Genomic DNA, 21,947 nt, shown 5'->3' on the forward strand with positions numbered 1-21,947 from the left:
GAAATTTTTGTCCCAAGTTAGCGGAAAGGGAGATTTTGTGAGAAAAAAATATATATATCAATTTCTGCTAACTTGTGCCAAAAAAAAAATATTTCGATGAACTCGCCATGCCCCTCATTGAATACCTTGGGGTGTCTTCTTTCCAAAATGGGGTCACATGTGGGGTATTTATACTGCCCTGGCATTCTAGGGGCCCTAAAGCGTGAGAAGAAGTCTGGGATCCAAATGTCTAAAAATGCCCTCATAAAAGGAATGTGGGCCCCTTTGCGCATCTAGGCTGCAAAAAAGTGTCACACATGTGGTATCGCCGTACTCAGGAGAAGTTGGGCAATGTGTTTTGGGGTGTCATTTTACATATACCCATGCTGGGTGAGATAAATATCTTGGTCAAATGCCAACTTTGTATAAAAAAAATGGGAAAAGTTGTCTTTTGCCGAGATATTTCTCTCACCCAGCATGAGTATATGTAAAATGACACCCCAAAACACATTGCCCAACTTCTCCTGAATACGGCGATACCACATGTGTGACACTTTTTTGCAGCCTACGTGGGCAAAGGGGCCCACATTCCAAAGAGCACCTTTTAGGATTTCACAGGTCATTTACCTACTTACCACACATTAGGGCCCCTGGAAAATGCCAGGGCAGTATAACTACCCCACAAGTGACCCCATTTTGGAAAGAAGACACCCCAAGGTATTCCGTGAGGGGCATGGCGAGTTCCTAGAATTTTTTATTTTTTGTCACAAGTTAGTGGAAAATTATGATTTATTTTTATTTATTTTTTTTCTTACAAAGTCTCATATTCCACTAACTTGTGACAAAAAATAAAAAGTTCTATGAACTCACTATGCCCATCAGCGAATACCTTAGGGTGTCTACTTTCCGAAATGGGGTCATTTGTGGGGTGTTTGTACTGTCTGGCCATTGTAGAACCTCAGGAAACATGACAGGTGCTCAGAAAGTCAGAGCTGCTTCAAAAAGCGGAAATTCACATTTTTGTACCATAGTTTGTAAACGCTATAACTTTTACCCAAACCATTTTTTTTTTACCCAAACATTTTTTTTTTATCAAAGACATGTAGAACAATAAATTTAGAGCAAAATTTATATATGGATGTAGTTTTTTTTGCAAAATTTTACAACTGAAAGTGAAAAATGTCAATTTTTTTGCAAATAAATCGTTAAATTTCGATTAATAACAAAAAAAGTAAAAATGTCAGCAGAAATGAAATACCACCAAATGAAAGCTCTATTAGTGAGAAGAAAAGGAGGTAAAATTCATTTGGGTGGTAAGTTGCATGACCGAGCAATAAACGGTGAAATTAGTGTAGGTCAGAAGTGTAAAACTGTGTACATGACTGCCCCCTGCTGCCTGGCAGCACCCGATCAGTTCTCTTCCGGTATTGAGCCCCTGTGACGGAACTCTATGCCGGAAAAGAAAAACGCTAGTGTGAAAGTACCCTAAGCTAGAGGGAATTATGAACAGTTCCAAATACTAGTCAATATTGGCACAAAACCTTCAGGCTTCTGTTAGAAAAGCTGAACATGAAGAGGAACTTCATCTTTCAGCATGACAACGACCCAAAGCATACATCCAAATCAACAAAGGAATGGCTTCACCAGAAGAAGATTGAAGTTTTGGAATGGCCCAGCCAGAGCCCAGACCTGAATCCAATTGAAAATGTGTGGAGTGATCTGAAGAGGGCCGTGCACAGGAGATGCCCTCGCAATCTGACAGATTTGTAGTGTTTTTGCAAAGAAGAGTGGGCAAATCTTGCCAAGTCAAAATGTGCCATGCTGATAGACTCATACCCAAAAGACTGAGTGCTGTAATAAAATCAAAAGGTGCTTCAACAAAGTATTAGTTTAAGGGTGTGCACATTTATGCAACCATATTATTTTATTTTAATATTTTTTCTTCCTTCTACCTAAAAGATTTCAGTTTGTTTGTCAATTGAGTTGTACAGAGGACTCATGGCATTGGGGACAGATGGCACAGAGGACTGATGGCACGGGGGGAGCTGATGGCACAAAGGACTGATAGCACTGGGGGAGCTGATGGCACAGAGGACTGAGGGCACTGGAGGTCTGATGACATTTTATAAAGGAAAACATTCTTTTTTTATTAGTTTTTTCTTATTAGAGTACTTGATTAATTGATAGATTACTTAATTACTATAATAAACACAATACAATTTTTGTGCTGGAGGTCACCGGAATAAAGCCCAGCCTGCTACAACACCTAGCCGCTGTAATATGATACTCAATAAATGGCCAGCTTCTCATAAAAAGCATATATCAATTTATTATTCAATATATCCTGCCTAAACATATATACTTTTATATTGTAAGCTAACAATTTTGACCACTGAAGAAAAAACCACGATGGTTTCGAAACACGTTTGGTGAATAGAAGATTATAGCGATATACATAGAGCTGAAAAACTTGAACCAAGAACGAATACACGTGGCCACGGAACACAGTTGAAGTCTCAATACCCCCAATTTGCATGCGCTAAGAAGTAATTGCCGGCCCTGGCGCATGGACAGATCGCGTCATTCAGCGGTCTGGAAGCCAAATAACAACGCATGAGAAAACCACGCATGTATGAACTGCTAACAAAGGGAGTCTGTCACCAGATTGTGACCTTATAGACCGCTTACATAGCGCTCTAGCATAGCAGTCTATGATTCTAATGGTACCTTTGATGTTTGCTTGTGAAGTTCCCCCAAGGCAAAAACTGACTTTTATCCATATGTAAATTAGGGCTCGCAAGTGCCCAGGGCGGCGCTCACCTCGTTGGAGCCCAGGCTGTTCTGCCTCTTTTCGTCATATCCCCGCCCCAGCCTCTTCCTCTGCCCGCCCCGCTCTTCCTTTGCATCCTCCTTCTCTGCAGCGAGATCCCGCGCCTGCGCTATCCATTGCTTGGCCGGGGCATGCGCACTGCGATGCCCATTGTGGGTGTCTCTGGTCCGCCTCCTCGCCGCTGTTTCTCGCCGTTGGCCGGCGCATGCGTAGTAGCTACTGTGATGCCGTGCCCACAATGGGCATCGCAGTGCGCATGCCCCGGCCAAGCAATGGATAGTGCAGGCGCGGGATCTCGCTGCAGAGAAGGAGGACGCCAAGGAAGAGCGGGGCGGGCAGAGGAAGAGGCTGGGGCGGGGATATGACGAAAAGAGGCAGAACAGCCTGGGCTCCAACGAGGTGAGCGCCGCCCTGGGCACTTGCGAGCCCTAATTTACATATGAAATTACCTTGAGGGGTGTAGTTTCTTAGATGGGGTCACTTTTTTGGAGTTTCTAGTCTAGGCTACATCAGGGGGGGGGCTTCTAATGGAACATGGTGTAAATAAACCAGTCCATCAAAATCTGCCTCCCAGAAACCATATGGCGTTCCCTTCGTTCTATGCCCTGCCGTGCGGCTATATAGCCATTTACGACCACATTTGGGGTGTTTCTGCAAACTACATAATCAGGGCAATAAATATTTAGTTTTGTTTGGCTGTTAACCCTTGTTTTATTACCGGAAAAAAAGGATTCAAATGGAAATTTTGCCAAAAAATGGGTGTTTTCGCACCGTTTTTAATTTTATATTTTTAACGCTGTTCATCCGAGAGGTTTGGTCAAATGTTATTTTTATAGGGCAGATTCTTACGGACGCGGTGATACCTAATATGTCTACATTTAAAAATGTATTTAGATTTTACACTATATTATCATTTTAGGAAGCCCAAAAAATTATTTTAGTATCTCCATAGCCTGGGAGCTACAGTTTTTGTTTTTTTGTTGGGCGACTATCTAATGTAGGGGCTCATTTTTTGCGGGATGAGATGGCAGTTTTATTGGCACAAATTGGGGGTGCATATGACATTTTGATCGCTCGCTATTACACTTTTTGTAATGTTAGGTGACAAAAAATGGCGCTTTTTTTTACGCTGTTCATCCGGGGGGGTTGGGTTAAATGTTATATTTATAGAGAAGATTTTTACGGACGCGTAGATGCCCAATATGTATGGCTCTCCGACTTTGGAGACACTAAGCAGGCATCCTCAAACTGCGGCCCTCCAGATGTTGTAAAACTACAATTCCCACCATAGCTGTAGTTTGTCTGGGCATGCTGGGAGTTATAGTTTTACAACATTTGGAGGGCCGCAGTTTGAGGATGCCTGCACTAAAACTAATATTTTTGGAGAAAAAAAAAAAAATTTGTTTCCGTGTCTCCAAAGTCTGAGAGCCATAGTTTTTTATGTTCTCTAGGGGACTGTTGGGGGATTATAAAAATTTAGTACTCCATGGAAGTGTGATACTCCCTGAAGCAATCGATAACGCAGAGGCCCGGATGATCGGGGCAAGTGTCACATTGATTGGTGGTGTCCTTCCGTATCCCCCTCTTGTGACACACTCTGCACTTTTTTTGGGTTCGTCCCTTCTTTCCAGTATGGGGGACCACACCTGGGGACCACACCGAGGTACTACGGCCTGCTCTTTCCCGGTCTGAAAAGATCAGGTCCTTGAGGACTGCCTCATAGAATTGGAGGAATGTCCCTGTGCTGCCAGCGCTTCGGGATAGTACAAAAGCGTTGTACAAGGCAACCTGTACCAAGTAGACCGCAACTTTTTTGTACCATGCCCGGGTTTTGCACATGGCATTATATGGCTTGAGGACTTGATCAGAGAGATCAACTCCTCCCATATACCGATTGTAGTCGACGATACAATCGGGCTTGAGGACCGTTGCCGCGGTACCTCGCCCAGGGACAGGGGTGGTGCTGTTACTGTGGATTGTGAACAGTATAAAGACATCCCTCTTGTCCTTATACCTGACCAGCAACAGGTTTCCACTGGTAAGGGCACGGGTCTCACCCCTAGGGATAGGTACCAGGAGGGGGTAGGCAGGGAGGCCGCGTTGATTTTTCCGCACGGTCCGACAAGCGAACGTGGATCTGGCGGCAAGGGACCTGAACAAGGGAATGCTAGTATAAAAGTTACCCACGTACAAGTGGTAACCCTTATCTAGCAGTGGGTTCATAAGGTCCCACACGAGTTTCCCGCTAACACCCAGGGTGGGGGGACATTCTGGGGGTTCAATACGGGAATCTCGCCCCTCGTACACACGAAATTTGTAAGTGTACCCTGAAGTACTCTCACAAATTTTGTACATTTTCACGCCATACCTCGCCCGCTTAGTGGGAATGTATTGGCGGAAACTCAGTCTCCCCTTGAACACAACGAAAGACTCATCAACCGCGACCTCCCTTCCAGGTACGTAGGCCTGCGCAAATTTGGCCCCGAAGGGGGGGGACATGCTGCATTATCTGAGTGGTGGTGGGGGGCAGGGGGTCTAGGGTCTGAAAGCTAGAAAACAAATTTAGATAGTGTTTTTTTTTTTCCCCCTAACTAACTTTTCCTTTCTATCCCTGCCTAACGGTGCCTCTCCCTCACTGACCCTAACCTACCTGGAGGGTGATGGGTGCAGGGGGGTGATGGGTGCTGGACGGTGCAGGTGCTGAACAGGAAGAGGAGGGGAGAGAGGAGCGCTGGAAGTTTGAATCTAGCGCCTCTCTCCCCGCACCAATCAGCACCCTGGACAGCGGCATTCAGCACCACGGCCAGCACAGCCTCTCCCAAATGCTCGGACTGTGATTGGTGATGTGTAATCACACCACCGATCACAATCCTTTTCCGGTTCATCGGGTCACGGGAGACCCGAATGGACCGAAAACGCAGCAAACCGCAGGTCTAAATTGACCTGCGGTTTGCTGCGATCGCCGATGTGGGGGGGGGGGGTTACATGACCCCCCCCCGACGTTGTGACAGGATGCCCGCTGAATGATTTCAGCGGACATCCTGTTGCGATTAACCCCCCGCCGCGCCACAGTCGCGATTTAAAGTTAGGACGTACCGGTACGTCCTGAGTCCTTAAGGGGTTAAACTAATAACACACAAAGAATTAAATGTTACCATGTTTTTATTGAACACACCATGTAAACATTCACAGTGCAGGTGGAAAAAGTATGTGAACCCCTAGACTAATGACATCTCCAAGAGCTAATTGGAGTAAGGTGTCAGCCAACTGGAGTCCAATCAATGAGAGGAGATTGGAGGTGTTGGTTACAGCTGCCCTGCCCTATAAAAAACACACACCAGTTCTGGGTTTGCTTTTCACAAGAAGCATTGCCTGATGTGAATGATGCCTCGCACAAAAGAGCTCTCAGAAGACCTACGATTAAGAATTGTTGACTTGCATAAAGCTGGAAAGGGTTATAAAAGTATCTCTAAAAGCCTTGCTGTTCATCAGTCCACGGTAAGACAAATTGTCTATAAATGGAGAAAGTTTAGCATTGCTGTTACTCTCCCTAGGAGTGGCCGTCCTGTAAAGATGACTGCAAGAGCACAGCGCAGACTGCTCAATGAGGTGAAGAAGAATCCTAGAGTGTCAGCTAAAGACTTACAAAAGTCTCTGGCATATGCTTACATCCCTGTTAGCGAATCTACGATTTGTAAAACACTAAACAAGAATGGATTTCATGGGAGGACACCACAGAGGAGACCACTGCTGTCCAAAAATAACATTGCTGCACATTTACAGTTTGCACAAGAGCACCTGGATGTTCCACAGCAGTACTGGCAAAATATTCTGTGGACAGATGAAACCAAAGTTGAGTTGTTTGGAAGAAACACACAACACTATGTGTGGAGAAAAAGAGGCACAGCACACCTCATCCCAACTGTGAAGTATGGTGGTGGGGGCATCATGGTTTGGGGCTGCTTTGCTGCGTCAAGGCCTGGACGGTTTGCTATTATCGAAGGAAAAATGAATTCCCAAGTTTATCAAGACATTTTGCAGGACAACTGAAGGCCATCTGTCCACCAGCTGAAGCTCAACAGGAGATGGGCGTTGCAAGAGGACAACGACCCAAAGCATAGAAGTAAATCAACAACAGAATGGCTTAAACAGAAGAAAATACGCCTTCTGGAGTGGCCCAGTCAAAATCCTGACCTCAACTCGATTGAGATGCTGTGGCATGACCTCAAGAAGGCGATTCACACCAGACATCCCAAGAATATTGCTAAACTGAAACAGTTCTGTAAAGAGGAATGGTCAAGAATTACCGTTGTGCACGTCTGATCTGCAACTACAGGAAACGTTTGGTTGAAGTTATTGCTGCCAAAGGAGGTTCAACCAGTTCTTAAATCCAAGGGTTCACATACTTTTTCCACCTGCACTGTGAATGTTTACATGGTGTGTTCAATAAAAACATGGTAACATTTAATTCTGTGTGTGTTATTAGTTTAAGCAGACTGTGATTGTCTATTGTTGTGACTTAGATGAAGATCAGATCACATTTTATGACCAATTTGTGCAGAAATCCATATCATTCCAAAGGGTTCACATACTTTTTCTTGCAACTGTATGCAATGATTTTGTGTGATGATAATGTTATTATTGTTTTATTAAGTATATAGGGATATTGGTATGTTTAGGTAGGATATATTGAATAATAAATTGATATATGCTTTTTAGAGCTCTTTCACACTTGCGTTGTTCTGTTCCGGCATAGAGTTCCGTCGTCGGGGCTCTATGCCGGAAGAATCCTGATCAGGATTATCCCCATGCATTCTGAATGGAGAGAAATCCGTTCAGGATGCATCAGGATGTCTTCAGTTCCGGAACGGAAAGTTTTTTGGCCGGAGAAAATACCGCAGCATGCTGCGCTTTTTGTTCCGGTCAAAAATCCTGAAGACTTGCCGCAAGGCCGGATCCGGAATAAATGCCCATTGAAAGGCATTAATCCGGATCCGGCCTTAAGCTAAACGTCGTTTCGGCGCATTACCGGATCCGACGTTTAGCTTTTTCTGAATGGTTACCATGGCTCCCAGGACACTAAAGTCCTGTTTGCCATGGTAAAGTGTAGTGGGGAGCGGGGGAGCAGTATACTTACCGTCTGTGCGGCTCCCGGAGCGCTTCAGAGTGACGTCAGGGCGCCCCACGCGCATGGATGACGTGATCGCATGGATCACGTCAGAGCGCCCTATGCGCATGGATGACGTCACTCTGGAGCGCCCCGGGAGCCGCACGGACGGTAAGTATACTGCTCCCCCGCTCCCCACTACTACTACGGCAACCAGGACTTTAATAGCGTCCTGGGTGCCATAGTAACACTGAACGCATTTTGAAGACGGATCCGTCTTCAAATGCTTTCAGTTCACTTGCGGTGTTACGGATCCGGACAACGCAAGTGTGAAAGAGGCCTTATGTGAAGCCGGCCATTTATTGAATATCTAATTACTAAAATAATGGATAGCTACAGCCCTCACTGTTCCTATTGATGTGAGGCACATGGAAGTACTAAGACCAAGTGCCTCACATTAATACAGCATGAATGACATACCTGTAAAAACTGCAGAAAGCTTCTCCTGCAGATTCTTCTTACTTGGAAGGATAAATGACCTGAGATGATGTCATTGCCCTGTGGATGTGACTGGTGACATGGCAATGACCTCAAAGGTCCTTTAACCCAGAGAATAGAGCACCGCGGTGAGTTTCTTTCTCCCTAACATTCCCCCATCGGCCACTCAGCATTTTCATTGGTGGCAATGGCCGGCTGGGTCACATTGGCGAGGGACGCTCTCCCTCCTTCTCCGCTGTGCAGCTCAGCACGCGCTATGTTCTCTAATAAGAAAATATACTATGATGCACAGTAGGGATCGACCGATATTGATTTTTTAGGGCCGATACCGATAATTTGTGAACTTTCAGGCCGATAGCCGATAATTTATACCGATATTCTGGGAATTTTCATTTTTGAGAAAAAAATAAATTCCTACACAAATCTGCTGAAAATTAATATGTTTATTGTTAATGTGTATTTTTTTGTTTATTGTTAATGTGTATTTTTTTTTATAAATCTTTTTCATTTATACTTAATATTTTTGTGTTTTTTTTTTTACTAACTTTTAGCCCCCTTAGGGACTAGAACCCGTGTCCTATTCCCCCTGATAGATCTCTATCAGGGTGAATAGGACCTCACACTGTCCCTGCTGCTCTGGGCTTTGTGCACACAGCAGCATGGAGCTTACCATGGCAGCCAGGGCTTCAATAGCGTCCTGGCTGCCATGGTAACCGATCGGAGCCCCAGGCTTACACAGCTGGGGCTCCGATCGGAGGAGCAGGGGAGAGGGGATCCTGTGGCCACTGCCACCAATGAGTAATACTGGATGGGGGGGGGGGGGGGGGGGGGCGCACTGCGCCACCAATGTTTTTACTATTGGCTGGGATTGGGATGGGGGTGGGGGGCGCACTGCGCCACCAATGATTAATACTGGGGGGCTTGGGGGGGGGGGGCGCACTGCGCCACCAATGAAGATAAGTCTCTCAATCATTCATATACAGGAGGCGGGAGCTGGCTGCAGAATCACATAGCCGGCTCCCGACCTCTATGAGCGGTAGCTGCGATCCGCGGCACCTGAGGAGTTAACTACCGCGGATCGCAGCTGCCGCTGATAGAGGTCAGGAGCCGGCTATGTGATTCTGCAGCCAGCTCCCGCCTCCTGTATATGAATTAATGAAAGACTCATCTTCATTGGTGGCGCAGCGGCCACAGCCCCTCCCCTTCTTTTGTCTTCTCTCCTCTCATTGGCGGCAGCGGCAGCAGCAGCATCACAGGGGGAGGAGACACTGCTTCCTTCTCCCCTGTGCTGCGGAGGGAACACAGAAAGCGCTGAGAGCAGCGCGATCTGTGTTCCCAATATGTTATCGGTATATCGGCAAAATAGATGCCGATAACGTTCAAAATCCTCAATATCGGCCGATAATATCGGCCAAACCGATAATCGGTCGATCCCTAATGCACAGTAGCACAGCCTAGTATCGAAAAAATGCCAATCCCGGTATTATATCGAACCAGGTGAAATAGCATTGAATAAATATCCAAAGTTCTATAGCCGATGCAAACCTAGCGGTCATAATAATGTGACAAGACTGTGTACATTATATATTATTGGTCATTGCAATGCTATCTGTGATGATAATGAGATGACTATTGAAAAGTGATCTCTAGAGAACAGGAAGCGCCAGCATATTATTTGGCCTAGTGGCCAATTGGAAAACTCCCAAAATGGACAATAATAATTGCACAGTGATGACTGTACTAACTGCGCCAATGTCATCTACAGAAAAGCAGTACTACCTGTGCCTAGGTCATCTACGGTAAGTACTATCTGAGCTTATTTCACCTACAGAAAGGCAGTACTACCAATGCCTAAGGGTACTTTCACACTAGCGTTTTTCTTTTCCGGCATAGAGTTCGGTCCTAGGGGCTCAATACCGGAAAAGAACTGATCAGTTTTATCCCCATGCATTCTGAATGGAGAGTAATCTGTTCAGGATGCATCAGGATGTCTTCAGTTCAGTCACTGAACGGCATTTTGGACGGAGGAAATACTGCAGCATTCTGCTGTATTACCTTAGTCCAAAATTCCGGATCAGTTGCCGGAATGCCGGATCATTAATTTACATTGAAATGTATTAGTGCTGAATCCGGCATTGCGGTAAAAATGTGAAAAAATTATATGACATTCGGAGAGACAGATCCGTTCTTGCAATGCATTTGTACAAATGCTTTCCGTTTGCATGCAGATTGCCGGATCACTCTGCCGCAAGTGTGAAAGTAGCCTAAGTCATCTACAGAAAGACAGTACTACCTGCGCCTAAGTCATCTACATTAAGGCAGTACTTCCTGTGCCAATGTTAGGCACAGGAAGTACTGCCTGACTGTGCCTATGTCACATACAGTAAGGCAGTACTTCCTGTGCCTGTCACCTACAGTAAAGCAGTACTTCCTGTGCCTGTCACCTACAGTAAGGCTGTACTTCCTGTGCCAATGTCACATACAGTAAGGCAGTACTTCCTGTGCCAATGTCACCTACAGTAAGGCTGTACTTCCTGTGCCACCTACAGTAAGGTAGTACTACCTGCCCTTATGTCATATACAGTAAGGCAGTACTTCCTGTGCTTATGTCACCTACAGAAAGACAGTACTACCTGTGCCTGTCATCTACGATAAGGCAGTACTACCTGTGCCTATGCCACCTACAGAAATACAGTACTACTGTGGTGCTCATTGTAAATGAACCAAGAAGATTAGGAGGAACGGAGATCTATCCAGAGCAGCCATTATCCACTGCTATATACCCAAGATCTGAAAGGGTGGCGAGTTGGATCAGGTGGCATCCCTTTTCCTTGATTTGAACATCTTTGGATCTTCAGAGGTAGAAGGCAATTCCGGCTCGTAAGATGTCTTCTCCCAAAAATGTCAGATTTCAAGCAACAGTGAGAGCCAACAAGGTGCCATCATCTGGTTTCTTGCTACTGAGCAAGTGAGGAGCAACTGACAGAAACCGATCTGGAATTGGGCAATCTCCAGAGGTGGGATTCACCACATGGGATTTCAGCCGGTTACTAGATCCTGACAGATCATCAATTTTGCCAGGATCCAGCAACAGCTTGCTGTTTACGGGACTCTTCCATGGCCTCTAAACTTTTATAATTAAAGAAAACAAAAATCTGTCCAATCTTTGTTGACACCGCCACCCCCCGCCCCCAAGATAAGTGGTCCCAAATGATCCAGGCGGCTGATTATCTCCACCCCCTCCAGAAGTAACAGGAAGGGTAGCATGCTGGGGCTGACAGCTGTCCATCCAGCTATAGGACTGGCAGCCAAGTCCTGTCTACATCTGATGGAGCTTCTCTCCTCCAGATGGCCCTGGCAGCACTGCCAAACTGCTGGAGAGCAAATCATTCCCCAGACTGTCCAAAAGCAGGAGTCAACAGCGCCACTGCTAGGCCTGCTGGGGGTCGTAGTCCGACCAGTGCTCCTGCTGGCGATGACAGGTGGTGCACAGATAACAATGGAGCACACAATGCAGTGGTGGCCCCGGCACTGCACGGGAGAAGGGGCTCCTTACCTGTTTGCGCATGACATTCATCACTCCCATAAAACTCGCCAGCAGTTTGGCTTCTTCTCGGGCGGCGAATTTCTTCTCGGTTTTCTTCTTGTTGGGGTTTTTCTCTGCGCCCTGCGCAGCCATTCTCTTCCGGTCCCTCAGCCCGCCAGCGCCGCTGCCCCGCCAGATGTCGCCTCACCGGAACCCAACCCGAGCCGCTACCGTCAATAACAGGAGGGCTGCGAGAGGTGTACAGGCCCCGGAGGACGCCACGTGATTGGTTGCTGAGGACGAGGCCAGAACACAAGACACAACAACACAGAGGCTAAACAGCAGAGCAGCGGAGGCCCCGCCTTCCCCGCCGACGTCACGGATAGGGCCCCGCCTCTCTCCGTGGACAGGGTCCCCTCACATGCATCGAGGAGGGGCTGTGATGGCTAATGTTTACATGTGCATAATACACGAGGGCGGGGCCTGGCGGGTCAGGGGCGGGGCCGTGGTTATGGGATATGGCTGGATAATGTACGATAGGACGTATTATAGTAGTTATTATTACTGGCTGAGATCCCGGCCTTTTACCGTCTGATGGGCTTGATGTTACACAGACATCATTAGGTCCCACAGCAAAAAGAGCTCAGGAAAATGTGACACTTTCTAATCAGCTTAAAGGGAACCTGTCACCGAGATTTTGTGTATAGAGCTGAGGACATGGGTTGCTAGATGGCCGCCAGCACATCTGCAATATCCAGTCCCAATAGCTCTGTGTGCTTTTATTGTGTAAAAAAACCGATTTGATACATATGCAAATTAAACTGAGATGAGTCCTGTCCCTGACTCCTCTCACGTACAGGACTCATCTCAGGTTAATTTGCATATGTATCAAATCAGTCTTTTATACACAATAAAAGCACACAGAGCTATGGGGACTGGGTATTGCGGATGTGCTAGCGGCCATCTAGCTACGGACATGTGAATGGACCCTAATAGGACATGTTCTATCTTTGAACGGAAATACGGAAACGGAAGGCATACGGAGTACCTTCCTTTTTTTTTTTGCGGATCCATTGAAATGAATAGTTCCGTATGCGATCCGTATACGGAACGCAAAAAACGGAAACGAAAAAAAAAAAGGTAAGAACCCTTACGATACCAGAGGGAAAAAAAACAATTCCTCCACCGTTTTACGGGTTTTGTTCGCACGGCGTTCAATTGGTGGCAAAACTGACCCATGCCTTCATTCTCTGGGTCAGTACAATTACAACGATACCACACATGTGTAGGTTTTTTTTTATATCTAAATAGTGTAAAAATAAATGTAAACTTTAAAAAAATATATTTTTTTTACATCACCATATTCTGACCCCCATAACTTTTTCATAGTTATAAGCTACTGAGCTGTGTGGGGGGGGGGGCTCATTTTTTGCAGGACAATCTGTAGTTTTTTATTCATACCATTTTGGAGTGTGTGTAACTTTTTGATCACATTGTATTACATTTTTTTGGGTAAGAGAAGCAATGAAAAATTGGCCATTTTGACCCTTTTTTCCGCCGTGGGCGTTTTCTTTAGTGGTGATACTCATGATGTTTATATTTTTTGTTATTTAGGTATTTATTTTGTTATTATATGGAAAGGAGGGTTATTTCAACTTTTATATTATTTAAACATTTTTATATATTTTTAAGTTTTGAGCCTACAAAATTATATTTTTTTAATTTTTAATTTTGAAAAATCATGTATTTTAAAACTGGACTTCTTACTGAGAATTGCTCATTTCTTATGTTGGCCATCCATCTAGTGAGGCTGAGCGCATTCAAATCAATTACCGGCATCCCCATTGGCCGCAGGGGATGCTGGTAACACTCCCTGGCATTCATCATGTAGAGAAAGTTAATACAAGGCACTTACTAATGTATTGTTATTATCCATATTGCTTCCTTTGCTGGCTGCATACATTTTTCCATCACATTATAAAGTGCTCGTTTCCATAGTTATGACCACCCTGCAATCCTGCAGCGGTGGTCATGCTTGAACAATATAGGAAACAATGCCGCCCTCTCTGGGGACCGGTACCGTGTGAGCTCACATAGCCTGGTGCTTTTTTATAGTATGCAAGCACAGCCACGCCGCTGGATTCCAAGGTGGCCGTAACCATGGAAATAAGCAGTGTATAATGTGATGAAAAAATGAATCCAGCCAGCAAAGGAGGCAATATGGATAATCGCAATACATTAGTAAGTGACACAACCCCTTTAAAGGGAGTCTTTCACCGAATATGACCATTACAGACCACTCAGATCAGGTTCTCCATTACTTTCCCCAGATTACTATGGTACCTTTCATATTGCAGTCCATCGCCGATTTGCTCCAAAAAACACTTTTATACCATATGGTAATTAGGTTCTGAAGGTGCCCAGGGGCGGCGTTCATGCGGCCTGTGCCCAGGCCCCTGGGCGCTTTGCTTACCAAACCCCTGCTCTTTCACCCCTCTGGCCCGCCCTTGTTTAATCTGATTACCTCCTCATCTCTGTCTGAAATCCCGCGTCATAGCCGCTCCACACATTCCCGGCGCGTGCGCACTGCATTGCCTATTATGGGCAGAGGAACAGGGACTCTCAATGCACATGCGCCAGCCTGCGCAACCCGATCCAGCCGGCGGAGGAACGGGATTTCAGACGGAGAGGAGGAGGTAATCAGATAAAACAAGGGCAGGCCAGAGGGGTGAAAGAGGAGGGGCCTGGGCACCGACCGCATGAATTCCGCCCCTGGGCACCTTCAGAACCTAATTACCATATGGTATAAAAGTGTTTTTTGGAGCAAATCGGCGATGGGCTGCAATATGAAAGGTACCATAGTAATCTGGGGAAAGTAATGGAGAACCTGATCTGAGTGGTCTGTAATGGTCATATTCGGTGAAAGACTCCCTTTAACTCCCCTAAAGCCTATACACATCATCCCGCATAGTCCCCCTTTCTGCCCCCACACAGTAGTTGTGCCCCCTTACTGCCCCCACACAGTAGTCATGCCCCCTTAGTGCCCACACTGTAGTTATGCCCCCCTACTACCCACACACAGTAGTTATGCCCCCTTAGTGCCCACACTCTGTAGTTATGCCCCCTACTGCCCCCACACTGTAGTTATGCCCCCTTAGTGCCCACACACTGTAGTTATGCCCACTAAGTGCCCACACACTGTAGTTATGCCCCCTTTCTGCCCGCCTACAGTATTTATGCCCTTTTGGTGCTCCCTCACAGTAGTCATGCCTTCGTCTCTCTCCACACACAGCAGAACGCCTCCTTAGTGCCCCCTCACAGCATTGCTTCTCCGCTGCCCCTTACAATACTGTAGCATGGTCCTGTTCCCCTGTGAATGGAGCAAATCATGTTCTCGCCAGCAGTAGGCGTGATGAAGTGACATCATAGCGCGTGCTGAGCTGAACATGAGCGCTTTGGTCAGGAAATTATCATCATTCCCCGGCCTGTGTGCTTAGTCACTCAGCCCAGCAGGAGAGGTGCAGCCGGTGAATGTTGGGGCAGGGGGCTGACTCCTTTCTGCATAAACATTGCATTGAACTGTCCCTGTGTCCTCAGGACACTGAGACAGCTGAAAGCGGGACATGCCTCAGCCCTCCTGGGACTACGGGACAACCACTGAAATCTGGGACTGTCCACTGGATCCAGTGAGGTTGGGAGGTATGTAGCTACAGTGGGATGCGAAAGTTTGGGCAACCTTGTTAATCGTCATGATTTTCCTGTATAAATCGTCGGTTGTTACGATAAAAAATGTCAGTTAAAAATATCATATAGGAGACACACACAGTGATATTTGAGAAGTGAAATGAAGTTTATTGGATTTACAGAAAGTGTGCTATAATTGTTGAAACAAAATTGGGCAGGTGCATAAATTTGGGCACTGTTGTCATTTTATTGATTCCAAAACCTTTAGAACTAATTATTGGAACTCAAATTGGCTTGGTAAGCACAGTGACCCCTGACCTACATACACAGGTGAATCCAATTATGAGAAAGAGTATTTAAGGGGGTCAATTGTAAGTTTCCCTCCTCTTTAAATTTTCTCTGAAGAGTAGCAACATGGGGGTCTCAAACAACTCTCAAATGACCTGAAGACAAAGATTGTTCACCATCATGGTTTAGGGGAAGGATACAGAAAGCTGTCTCAGAAATTTCAGCTGTCTGTTTCCACAGTTAGGAACATATTGAGGAAATGGAAGACCACAGGCTCAGTTCAAGTTAAGGCTCGAAGTGGCAGACCAAGAAAAATCTCGGATAGACAGAAGCGACGAATGGTGAGAACAGTCAGAGTCAGACCACAGACCAGCACCAAAGACCTACAACATGATCTTGCTGCAGATGAAGTCACTGTGCATCGTTCAACCATTCGGCGCACTTTACACAAGGAGATGCTGTATGCGAGAGTGATGCAGAGGAAGCCAGCTTCATTTTGGAATAAGGTGCTGTGGACTGATGAAATTAAATTTAGTTATTTGGCCATAACAAGGGGCGTTATGCATGGAGGAAAAAGAAAACAGCATTCCAAGAAAAACACCTGCTTCCTACAGTAAAATATGGTGGTGGTTCCATCATGCTGTGGGGCTGTGTGGCCAGTGCAGGGACTGGGAATCTTGTCAAAGTTGAGGGACGCATGGATTCCACTCAGTATCAGCAGATTCTGGAGACCAATGTCCAGGAATCAGTGACAAAGCTGAAGCTGCGCCGGGGCTGGATCTTTCAACAACGACCCTAAACACTGCTCAAAATCCACTAAGGCATTGATGCAGAGGAACAAGTACAACGTTCTGGAATGGCCATCTCAGTCCCCAGACCTGAATATAATTGAAAATCTGTGGTGTGACTTAGAGAGAGCTGTCCATGCTCGGAAGCCATCAAACCTGAATGAACTAAAGACGTTTTGTAAAGAGGAATGGTCCAAAATACCTTCAACCAGAATCCAGACTCTCAATGGAACCTACAGGAAGCGTTTAGAGGCTGTCATTTCTGCAAAAGGAGGATCTACTAAATATTGATTTAATTTCTTTTTTTGTGGTGCCCAAATTTATGCACCTGCCTAATTTTGTTTAAACAATTATAGCACACTTTCTGTAAATCCAATAAACTTCTTTTCACTTCTCAAATATCACTGTGTGTGTCTCCTATATGATATATTTAACTGACATTTTTTATCATAACAACCAACGATTTATACAGGAAAATAATGACGATTAACAAGGTTGCCCAAACTTTCGCATCCCACTGTATATATAGTATGGGGCACCGGCCCTGGCTTGTATGAATGCAGTGGTCTGAACTACAGAAGCAGCTGAGCGGTCTGTACTTTTTCTGTAATTCCCACTAGTTTGGATCGGTCGACCACTACCATGGGTGTAGGAAGCGGGGGGGACGGATCCCCCCCCCCCCCAGGAAATAATGCGGGGGGGGGGACAGGTATGGTCAAATCCCCCCCAGCGGCAGCGGGGCAATGTGTGCGGCGGCGACGGGGCAGGCACTGAGATGAGCGCTTCCATTGTGGAAGCAAAGCGCTCATCTCCATAGTGATCTGTTTGTATCGCTGTCTTCAGGACAGCGATACAAACAGAAGGCTGTGCGGAGGAGCAGGGCAGGGAGGTGTGTCCCTTTCCTGTTCCTCTGATAGGCTGCCGGCACTACTAGGCCGGCAGCCTATCAGAGGCCGCCTGAGCCGTACAGCGCTGGAGTCGGGACACAGGCCGGAAGAAGCCTGCATCACATCGCTCCAAAGAGGTAAGTATAAGTGTTCATTTAAAAAAAAAATATATACAATACTTTGTTTTACTGGCACATAAAGGGGGGGCTATTACTGGCACATGATTGGGAGGGGGCTATTACTGACACATGATTGGGAGGGGGCTATTACTGGCACATGATTGGGAGGGGGCTATTACTGGCACATGATTGGGAGGGGGCTATTACTGGCACATGATTGGGGGGCTATTACTGGCACATGATTAGGGGGGCTATTACTGGCACATGATTAGGGGGGCTATTACTGGCACATGATTAGGGGGGCTATTACTGGCACATGATAAGGGGGGCTATTACTGGCACATGATTAGGGGGGCTATTACTGGCACATGATTAGGGGGGCTATTACTGGCACATGATTGGGGGGGCTGTTATTACTGGCACATGATTGGGGGGGCTATTACTGGCACATGATTGGGGGGGCTGTTATTACTGGCACATGATTGGGGGGGGCTGTTATTACTGGCACATGATTGGGGGGGGCTGTTATTACTGGCACATGATTGGGGGGGGCTGTTATTACTGGCACATGATTGGGGGGGGGCTGTTATTACTGGCACATGACTGGGGGGGGCTGTTATTACTGGCACATGATTGGGGGGCTGTTATTACTGGCACATGATTGGGGGGCTGTTATTACTGGCTGATGAGAGGCACTGGGGGGCTGATGAGGGGCACTGGGGCTCTTATCTGAGGTCTGATTGGGGGTCATTCATATTGGGATCTGAGCTGAGGTCTTATTAACATTGGGGATCTTATTGGAGCTGTTAGCAGAGGTCTGATTGGTGGTCTGACCTGAGGTGTAATGAAAAATATTTTTTTCTTATTGTGCCCACTTCCAGCCCGGAGCCCAGCTGCCCAGAGCACTGGAGAAAAAGGCCTCACAGTCTCCCACACTCCTTCTGCCCGGCCAAGCCAGCCAGCACCCCTGAGTCTTGAGAACTGTAAGTGGGGAGGGGGGGGGGGGTTCACACACACACTTAAAATTTAACGATATAAACAACTCACAGTTTACTGAATAAGAATATACCCGGCGAGCAAAAATGCTGTCCCCCCCCCTACACCCATGACCACTACAGGTGAGAAATGGTGGTGGGGGGCCCAGTGTCATCAATATCACATCGTGAGGCATCCTCGTTGATCAGGTGTTTTGAGGTGGAGGGGCCTCAGCTCTCGGTATGCCCCCCATCAATCTAATAGTTATCCCCTGTCCTGTGGATAGGGGATAACGTCTAATTACTGAAATGTGCATTTAGGGGGTCATTTATTAAGACTGGCGTTTTAGACACCGCTCTTTATAACCCTTTGTGCTGGCAGTGGGTCCGCCAGAGTTAAGAAGATGCTCCAGCCTCTACATAACTTTGGCGCATTCACCACCAGTCTAAATGTAAGACCACTTCCTTGCTGGCTTAAATTTAGAAAATGATGGATGAGAAAATGATGGATGAGACGGGCCTGTCCACCCAAGCCACGACCCCTTTTTTAGACCTGGCGTGCTACAGATATGCACCAGAAAACCGGAGTATATCTGATAGTAAATGACCTCCTTAAAGGGGTTGTCTTACTTCAGTAGGTGGCATTTATCATGTAGAGGAAGTTAATACAAGGCACTTACTAATGTATTGTTATTACCCATATTGCTTCCTTTGCTGGCTGGATTCATTTTTCCATCACATCATACACTGCTCATTTCCATGGTTACAGACCACCCTGCAATCCATCAGTGGTGGTCGTGCTTGCACACTATAGGAAAAAGCACCAGCCTATGTGTGCTCCCATGGTCCCGGCCAACAGAGAGGCTGACGCTTTTTCCTATAGTGTGCAAGCACGGCCACTCCTGATGGATTGCAGGGTTGTCTGTAACCATGGAAACGAGCAGACTGCAGTGTATGATGGATGGAAAAATGAATCCAGCCAGCAAAGGAAGCAATATGGATAATAACAATACATTAGTAAGTGCCTTGTATTAACTTCCTCTACATGATAAATGCCACTTACTGAAGTGAGACAACCCCTTTAATGTCCACCACAACTTTATAACAGAACTTTATAAGGTTTGGAGATCCAATTTTCTGACGTAAAGGGAGCTCTGGATATCCTGTGGCTGTGTGGGCAGAGCACCAATATCTCTCAACAAGTCTATCTATAGGGAGCGCCCCCTACTGGAACCTGGTGTAAGCTGAAAATGGCACAAAGTTGGACCTGACATTTTCAGACTGTTTTTAAGTCGAGCACATAGAGGACATCCTCTGGCTCCTGCAGTCACCACAGCGGTGAGCTCCGTGCATGTGGGATTACATGAGATAAGTCAGCAGGAATGGACAATTCCTTTAAACTATCTCCTTTATTAATACACTTTTAAAATGAATCTGCAGGAATAATAAAAAAAAAAATGTATAGCATTATATCCTAGCAGTAAGGCCTCGTTCACATTTCCATGTCAGTTTAACGTGTGCCCATTATTTGCCCTCCGTGTGTCATCCGTATTCCACGGACACTGCTCCGTGACATGCTGACAGAACATGGGTGCCATCTGTCAGTGTCAGTCGTTTGTCAGTGGTTTTTCATGGACCCATAGAGTTCAATGGGCGTGTTTGGACCGCATCATGGACCAAAGAAGTGCATGACTCTGTAATTTTAACATTGACCTACTGTACGTATAGAGCGCATCTGTGAGAAACGGAAATGTGAACGAGGACTTATCTGTGTCTCGGGGATGTATATTCAATTCCACATCCCCCTGACAGCTGGGATATAATGCTGTATTATTATTTCTGAAGATTCATGTTAAAAGTATATTAATAAAAGATATTTTAAGTGAACCACAACCATTATTGTCCCTTTCCCCAAATGTGTTATATGATGATTGATTATTTCATTCTGGCCAATCATGCAAACAGTCACATTCTTTATCATTGCGTTTTGCTGATAGCATACTGCCCCACCCCTGGTCCCCCTCTCACACAGTATCCGCCCCCACCTCTCCCACAGTACCTGACCCCCCCCTCACACAGTAACTGACCCTCTCTCCTCACACAGTATCCGCCCCCACCTCTCCCACAGTACCTGACCCCCCCTCACACAGTATATGCCCCCCACCTCTCCCACAGTACCTGACCCCCCCTCTCACACAGTATCCGCCCCCACCTCTCCCACAGTACCTGACCCCCCCCTCTCACACAGTATCCGCCCCCACCTCTCCCACAGTACCTGACCCCCCCCCTCTCACACAGTATCCGCCCCCACCTCTCCCACAGTACCTGACCCCCCCCTCTCACACAGTATATGCCCCCCACCTCTCCCACAGTACCTGACCCCCCCCTCTCACACAGTATCCGCCCCCACCTCTCCCACAGTACCTGACCCCCCCCTCACACAGTATATGCCCCCCACCTCTCCCACAGTACCTGACCCCCCCCTCTCACACAGTATCCGCCCCCACCTCTCCCACAGTACCTGACCCCCCCTCTTACACAGTATATGCCCCCCACCTCTCCCACAGTACCTGACCCCCCCCTCTCACACAGTATCCGCCCCCACAGTACTGACCCCCCCTCTTACACAGTATATGCCCCCCACCTCTCCCACAGTACCTGACCCCCCCTCACACAGTATCCGCCCCCACCTCTCCCACAGTACCTGACCCCCCCTCACACAGTATATGCCCCCCACCTCTCCCACAGTACCTGACCCCCCCTCTCACACAGTATCCGCCCCCACCTCTCCCACAGTACCTGACCCCCCCCCTCACACAGTATATGCCCCCCACCTCTCCCACAGTACCTGACCCCCCCCCACACAGTATCCGCCCCCCCCCCCTCTCCCACAGTACTGACCCCCCCCCCACACAGTATCCGCCCCCCCCCCCTCTCCCACAGTACTGACCCCCCCTCTTACACAGTATATGCCCCCCACCTCTCCCACAGTACCTGACCCCCCCTCACACAGTATCCGCCCCCACCTCTCCCACAGTACCTGACCCCCCCTCACACAGTATATGCCCCCCACCTCTCCCACAGTACCTGACCCCCCCTCTCACACAGTATCCGCCCCCACCTCTCCCACAGTACCTGACCCCCCCCCTCACACAGTATATGCCCCCCACCTCTCCCACAGTACCTGACCCCCCCCCACACAGTATCCGCCCCCCCCCCTCTCCCACAGTACTGACCCCCCCCACACAGTATCCGCCCCCCCCCTCT

The 21,947-nt window shown here is 47.1% G+C and overlaps 1 protein-coding gene across 1 annotated transcript in view; it reads right to left on the minus strand.

Annotated features, from left to right (window-relative positions):
* Positions 1 to 12,316, minus strand: part of KLHL7 (kelch like family member 7) — a 78,091-nt gene extending 65,775 nt beyond the window's left edge. The window contains exon 1 of the mRNA XM_040433669.1: positions 11,971 to 12,316. Coding sequence (XP_040289603.1) covers positions 11,971 to 12,093 — 123 coding nt within the window. The 5' untranslated portion in view covers positions 12,094 to 12,316. The remainder of the gene's footprint in view (positions 1 to 11,970) is intronic.
* Between the last annotated feature and the right edge of the window lie 9,631 nt (positions 12,317 to 21,947).

This window comes from Bufo bufo, chromosome 5 (genome assembly GCF_905171765.1).
Source record: "Bufo bufo chromosome 5, aBufBuf1.1, whole genome shotgun sequence".
NCBI classification, from domain to species: domain Eukaryota; kingdom Metazoa; phylum Chordata; class Amphibia; order Anura; family Bufonidae; genus Bufo; species Bufo bufo.